The sequence below is a fragment of the Anneissia japonica genome, unplaced genomic scaffold, assembly GCF_011630105.1.
Source record: "Anneissia japonica isolate Jap-2015-1 unplaced genomic scaffold, ASM1163010v1 scaffold2652_len1590060_cov184, whole genome shotgun sequence".
NCBI lineage: Eukaryota > Metazoa > Echinodermata > Crinoidea > Comatulida > Comatulidae > Anneissia > Anneissia japonica.
In genome coordinates this window covers 1428951-1435936 of record NW_022699919.1, presented here as the reverse complement: position 1 = coordinate 1435936, position 6986 = coordinate 1428951, and the positions used below count along the sequence as shown (strand labels likewise).

Sequence of the window (6986 nt, the reverse complement as noted above, 5' to 3'; positions counted from 1 at the left end):
AGGGGCTAGCGTTTCCAGCAGCATAGATGCGGGTGTCATAGCATATAAAGGGTCAATTTCATATCGGCTAGAAAAAATGACGCTTGAAGAACGTAAGCAATTACTCATGTCATCTTGCGGGGTCATCTCAGAACACACAAAAAAAATGTGTACAAAGTAAGTAATGAGATAAGTATACTTAAAGGTTGTGGTGATAGTATTTCATTAGAATTCTGATGGTGTTGGTGGTAGTGATTATGATGATAATGATCATGATTTTGATTGTGGAAATGGGGATTATGGTTATGAAAATGATGGTGGTTTTGATGATATGATAATATAGTGATGATAGTGATTATGGTACAGGTAATTGAGATATGGTGATGAGGATGATGATAATGGTAGTGGTAATAATTATGATGAACATGATAGTGATGTTGATAGTAATAACAATGATAGCTATGATTATGAATATGCTACTGGTGATGATTTTGATTGCAATGGTGATTTGATTATGATAATATTATGATGGTGCTGCTTGTGATTAATATCATTATTAACAGTAAATAATTTTGGATCAATTTACACAGGTCGTTAAGGTGTCCCCAGCATACCGACGACCAGAGGAAGGGAGTTCGTAAACAATTACTTACACCGGAATCGGATGCAAGAGGAAGATTTGAAGGGTAGGATCGTTATTATAATCAAATCCAGTGATAATAGAATCATTAACTACGTAGTTGATAAATGTAGTTAATAATTGCCTAATGAATCAAATTTGTACTAAATATGGAGATGAGTTCTTTCATGTTTTTTTTTTTTTTTTATGTGTTTTATGTTTTGTGAATCTGCTTTTAAACCTACAGGTCCCCCTACAAAATAAAGACTTTAATTTTTAATGGTCTTTAGCAACTTTAGTCTCTAATAGAATAATTAAAATAAAAGACATTGTGTTAATTTGGGACCACATTTGGGTCTGTATTAATTGTATGCAAGTTAAGCTTCGTAGATGGGACAATTTATTGCTGATTAAAAAAAAGAAAGTATGAAAAAATGTTTTGTTAGTATCGTATATTGGTACAACATGATCCAAGATGTTAACCTAGTTGTAGTAATGGAATTCCTATTTATTTTCCAGATTTTTAAATGAGTAAGCATATTTAATTTCTATTGTGACATGTAATAGAATTTATTCTTTTATGTCAACAACAATAAAACTAATCTTTATATAGCACATTACGTAATTCAGTGGCGGATTCTAGGGCCACAGCTGGCAACCCCCACCCCCTTTAAATTGGTCAATTATTTTTTAAAGGAGAAAAAAGGAAAATTATATATAAATTTATGTCTGATAGATCCCTAGACCCTCTATCTATGGAAGGCCCTCCCTGGGCCCCCTCTATTGGAATTCCTGGATCTGGCACTGCAATTAAGGTTTTTACACGTAAAATTTTAAAAGATTCAGTTTTTTTTTAATATTAACTATTCACAGAGCTGGAGTGGAAGGGGATGAGATTCATGTTGACATTGATAGCTATGAAGATGGTGATGGGCAGGCACTTCGAGACAACCTCAGCCGCTTACAGTACGGGAATACAGGATCAACGAACCCTTCACCTGCAGATTCAACTTCTACAACACGTAGGTTTCTCCATCATAATTACAGTTGTTAGATACAGTATTGTTGTAGTACTACAGAATGTTCCATTTTAATATAGGGGTGGCAAAGCACATGTGATTTCAAACAGCCATATTATTATTATTATTTTAATTATTAATTTCATTATTGATTATATATGCTCCAATTACTTTATAGTTAAATATGTGTTGTCTTTTTTGTAAATTAATTAGGATTTTTTCCCTTTTTCTAGTGACTTCAATATGATTTTTATTAGTTGTTTCTATTCACTTCCTGGTATTCATAAATGAAGTGCTTTAACAACACAAGTTTATTCATTCAAGAAAAAAAAAGTTAAGATTAGTAATAATAATATTATAATAAAAATTATTTCAATAATAAAAATAATAATTGAATAGTAAAAACAAAACAAACAATCATAATAATTATTATGATTTCAGTGGAGGCTCTAAAAGAACATACTTTATTGTCTCTTACCTACGCCAAAGATCTTATAAACACAAGATGGCGTTCTCCGCGATTTACGCATAACAAATAGAAGCGTCGATTTGGCACAGAAAAGTAGTCACTTTTGGGAGAGGGTGTCCTAGTTGTTGCCATGGATCTGAGATAGGGTGTTCGCATCACGCCGAAGTTTGTTACTAAGTACGTTAATTGTTTCTTAATTGTTCTAAAGAGAGGGTGCATTGTAAATCGGATGCTTCTAATTGTTACGCGTAAACATAAAGTCGCGCGTTGTACGCTATGCTCAAGGCAGTCAAAGTTCAAAAGTTTTCCTTTTTGCAAGAGGGCGCCGTACACTTCGTTATTACAAAATTTGCATGCGAAAGTCGCGGAGAACACTATCTTGTGTTTATAAGATCTTTGCCTACACTCATTATGTTTTCTTTTTTAGATTCAAATGATGGTAGCACAAAGAAACGCAAAAAGTCATCGAAATTAACCCAACGAAAGAAAAGTAAATCAAAAACTCCACTTCACATAGAGATTCCATCACAACAAACATATGAAATTCTGGACTGAGAAAGACTGCCGAAAAAGCCAGAGCAATGGATAACGAGAAAAAAAATATGAGTTGGTTTGATAAAGCGCCCTCTACAAACCAGTATGATACGTATGTACGAAATGTATCGTACAAAAAATATAAATGCTAGAGGGAAAAAGTAAAAGTCACAGAGCGCCGCCTTTCAATGCAGTGATTTGGTTCGGGTCGGAATTTGATTTGGTGCGACAATGCATTAACATTTTGTTGCAAGTGCATCTGCTAAACATTACTTTTAAAAAGACATTACAATGTTTATCAGCAACGAAAAATGTAATGATTCAATCATTCTATGTCAAAATGTCAGTTAATGAATTAAAAACAAACATTTCAAGCATAATATAGTAAGTAGTATGTTTTTGTTTTTTTAAGGAAAAAATAATAATTTGCCTATCCAAATAACGCTATTTTGATTGCCAATCCCTAATATTGTGGTCTTAAAGCACATTTAGGAACAAATTAAGCTATAAAAACTCTCTCCATGAACCCTAACATGATTTTTTTTATTCCGGGCCGTCAACCGAGCTTCGTCGTCGCGGTCGGGCGTCGCTCAAAATTCGAAGTGGACCTGGAAAACATGACAATTTAGGGGTTTCAAAGGCTTATTTAATCTAGTTTTGATTCAATTCAATATAAATATATTGCAAAACAAATATGAGTTTTGAAATGTACAATAAGATAAGAAGACACATTAAAAAAAAACGTCAATAATAAAAACAGTAAAATCATAAAAAAGCGACATTCTCACAAGGAAGAAAAATAAAAATTAAAAATCGCATAGTTAAAATTATTAAAAATTTCTATTATTATTATTATTAAACCAATTATTACAATTTATTATTTAGTTTAGAATCTACTATAGTATGTAGAAAATACATATAAATTATTTTCAACCCGGGGATTGCTCCCCGATGCCCCACCCACTGGTGCCGCACCTGCTAGATCTTATTAAAGATTAAGGAGAATTTTAGAAGAATTAAAGTACCCTGTCAGAATTTTAACCAGAGAACTTCTGATTACTGTTCGGATGCCAAACTTATCAACTGAGCTATGAATGGTGGAAAGTGGTACACAGTACACTCCCTTATGTTTTTCCATTAGGACACGTTTTCCTAAATGGTTGTACTGCATTGGCGGATCTAGGGGTCAGAGGGGTCCTGTTACAGTGGGAAAATTACCAGTCGGGAAAGCTCATTCTCGCCATCTAGGAATCAAAGATTTCCTGGGGGAAGACGCCGACCTCCTTTCTTTTTAGTGTTTATCGATTCATGGAAAAAAAAAGAATACATATGCAACCACTCATTTTTTTCTGTATGTACCGTATACTGGTATACACATGATAGGCCTATTTACTGTAATAGGAATGAGAAAACTTTATTTGACCGTTTTCAAGAGGGGAAAACCTTGAATTTTGAAGAATTTAAAAGACAATTCAGAAGTCGTGAAAGCTAATTTCCTGCCATCTAGGAATCAAAATTTTCCCGAGAAGAACTCTCCTCTTTAGGGTTCACGATTCATGGAATCTTTTTCAAGTTTGGGAACAACCTTGAATTTTGAAGAACCTAAAAGTCATTAAAAGACACCTCAAAATTCGGGAAAGCTCATTTCCCGCTATCTGGGAATAAAGGTTTTCCCGGGGAAGGGCCCACACCCCCTCCCTTCTTTTTGGGGTTTTTTGTAAACATTTTGACCCCCCGCCCCTAAACACAGACCCGCGCCTGCATTTGCAATGAATTTAGTATGGAGAAACACCATTACTAGTAACTGATAAGAATGATAATACATTTTTAAAAAAAACGTATTATTTCCAGGGGAATACCGTTTACTGTACCAGGTGAGCTTTGAGGCCAAGCTGTATACATTGGATTTTCCCATTTTTTTCAAAGTGTATTGCGTCATACGCAATGAATAATAATTATTTATGAATTGTGGTTTAACCATTTATTCCTATTGTTCAATATCTCTTTCGAATTAAAAGATAAGGCAGATAGGGAGAAACATTCTAAATAACTCCAAAGTGTGTGTGGGTGGATGAAAACTTATTTATGAATAACATAATACAGTACGTTTAATGTCAGAGGACAATACGGTTTTATGCAAGGCTCAAAGCCTCAAGCCAAAAATTCTCTGTCAATTGGTATTAATTATTATCAGATACCGTACAACAATAACAGAAATAGGCCTACCATCTGGTTGTCGCTTCATGCTTGAAGAATTTCGTAGTTTTATTCAGCGGGCCTATATGGAAAGGATTTTTCTTCATGAAGTACAGCCGAATTCATTCATTATTAATATACAATTGTTCAAAATTTACGAAGATAAAAAAGTAAAGAGAGAACAAACGGAAACCTTAAAGGCTTATGAAATTTGGATTTATGTTTTTTTTAACTAGGCCTACGTTAAAAGATTTAGTGTTCTTTTACGAAAGTGGCTAGTTCATTATAAGAGTAGAGACAGTTAAATCAGTAGCGTAAAACCTATGGGCTCTCCAGGGACAAGCCCTGGGCCCCAGTCCAAAGGGGCCCCTGTTGTGGACTGATATGATGAGAGCAGTTGGTACCATCTTATCGCATAGCTCAGACAAGAAAAAAACCTTTAAGCCTGGTTTCCTTAAAATGAGTGGTGGTAATGCTCCCCGATTCGACCGACCAATCAGAATCACCGAGAGCTGTCGGCAGTAGCGTGTAGCGATTGTATGGAAACTATGCTTTAGGGGAGAAGGAAGCTACTGTAACAGCCAGGCGCGTAGCAGGGGTCTTGGGTCGGCTGGGGAAGATAATCATTTTCCCGGTTAGTATTTTATGACCCGGTGTGATACCCCAACCCATCTCCATATAGAAGACAATACGAACATCTTAACGGAATATAGCCTACCATGGGCCTACATACTTGCGTTTGAAACTAAATATAAGCATTTTCATTATTTTTTTTATTTATTACCATATTCTTGCACCATCAATACACATGCAAAGAATTATTACTGTATTTTTTTTTTTTTTTTTTTTTTTTTTTTATTTTTTTTTTTTTTTTTTTTTTTTTTTTTTTTTTTTTCACATTTTAGAATGGACCAGTGGCCCCTGGGTAAAACTCTTTCCCCCTGTTTTCCCTCCTCTGGGAAAATTGAGAAAGGGAAAAGGGAAAGAAGATGCACTTTTCACCCCTGAAAGTGCCTAAAAATGCCACCAGTTTCGCTCGCATTTCATGTTAGGTTAGGTCAATTTTTACAAATAATTGCACATTTTATTGAGTTTTGACAGGATTTTTTATCGATTCAGACGAAATATGCATTAACTCGCACAAACTCGCGCATTTTTTAAGGTTAAAGTTCGTGCTTGTCCCTTTCCCCTTGTTTATCGTTCTAAAAACTAATACGAGAAGGTGTAAAACGCGAAGTGCCAGCCTGGGAATGAGATGCACTAACGATTTGGATATCTGGCGGCTTAGATCAAAGGCGCTACAGACCCACAATGCGATGTACGTCTTCCCGCTGCCTGTGTATCTCATTTACATCAAACAAGTATTATAACTCACAACTGTTCGTTCTAACTAACAATACCTAAATGATCTGGTCTAGGACAGAATGCAAGTTGAGGGTTGGGGTGGGGGAGGGGGGTGGTAGGCCTATGAATCCACCTAACCCATACCAGTATAGAAAAACATAGTAATAATGATAATATATGTGGATGGTGATGATGATTCCTTATAGATGTGCTATCATTCAAAAGGACAGGAAAGTACCTCAAAGATTTGGAATAGCTCATTCAAAATGATCAAATTAATTATTAGCTTCCAACAAGCAACAGATCGGGAAAAAATATAGCTTTTACTGATTTACTGACATTTTACTTGGATTTCCAAAAAATTTAAGGAGCTATGCAAATTGATACAGGAAATTATTATTTAACTGTCCGAAAATTGACGGGGATTATTAGTTACTGACATACTTATATACTATACAAATAAAGCAATACAAATGAAAAATTAAAATTTTCAATTGTTTTACCTTATGGCAGATAGTACATCTTTAACTTAAGAATGTGTTCTCTACTTAACTTCATAATTGTATTCCGACGGGTTTTTTTTCCATCAGAAGAAATAATACGAAATGATGCGAAAAATTGCCATCAGAATAGCATTGCAGTACCTGCTGCTACTTGGGGATCGGAATCATCTCTAGCCATTAGCCCAAGCTCGGTAGTCTAGTGGTTGAGACACCAGCTAGTTAGTTGGAGGTCGTTCAAGTTTTTTTTTTTGCAAGTATTTGAGAATGTACGGTACTGAATATTCAGTACGATAACTTCGTTTCATATTCATGATTGTAACTTT

The 6986-nt window shown here is 34.9% G+C and overlaps 1 protein-coding gene across 1 annotated transcript in view; it reads left to right on the top strand.

The window, feature by feature from the left end:
• The window catches only part of LOC117103175 (ataxin-7-like protein 3), a 13683-nt gene extending 10681 nt beyond the window's left edge, over positions 1–3002 (top strand). The window contains exons 8-11 of the mRNA XM_033243679.1: positions 3–156; positions 570–665; positions 1472–1620; positions 2514–3002. Coding sequence (XP_033099570.1) covers positions 3–156; positions 570–665; positions 1472–1620; positions 2514–2641 — 527 coding nt within the window. The 3' untranslated portion in view covers positions 2642–3002. The remainder of the gene's footprint in view (positions 1–2; positions 157–569; positions 666–1471; positions 1621–2513) is intronic.
• Positions 3003–6986: the final 3984 nt, after the last annotated feature.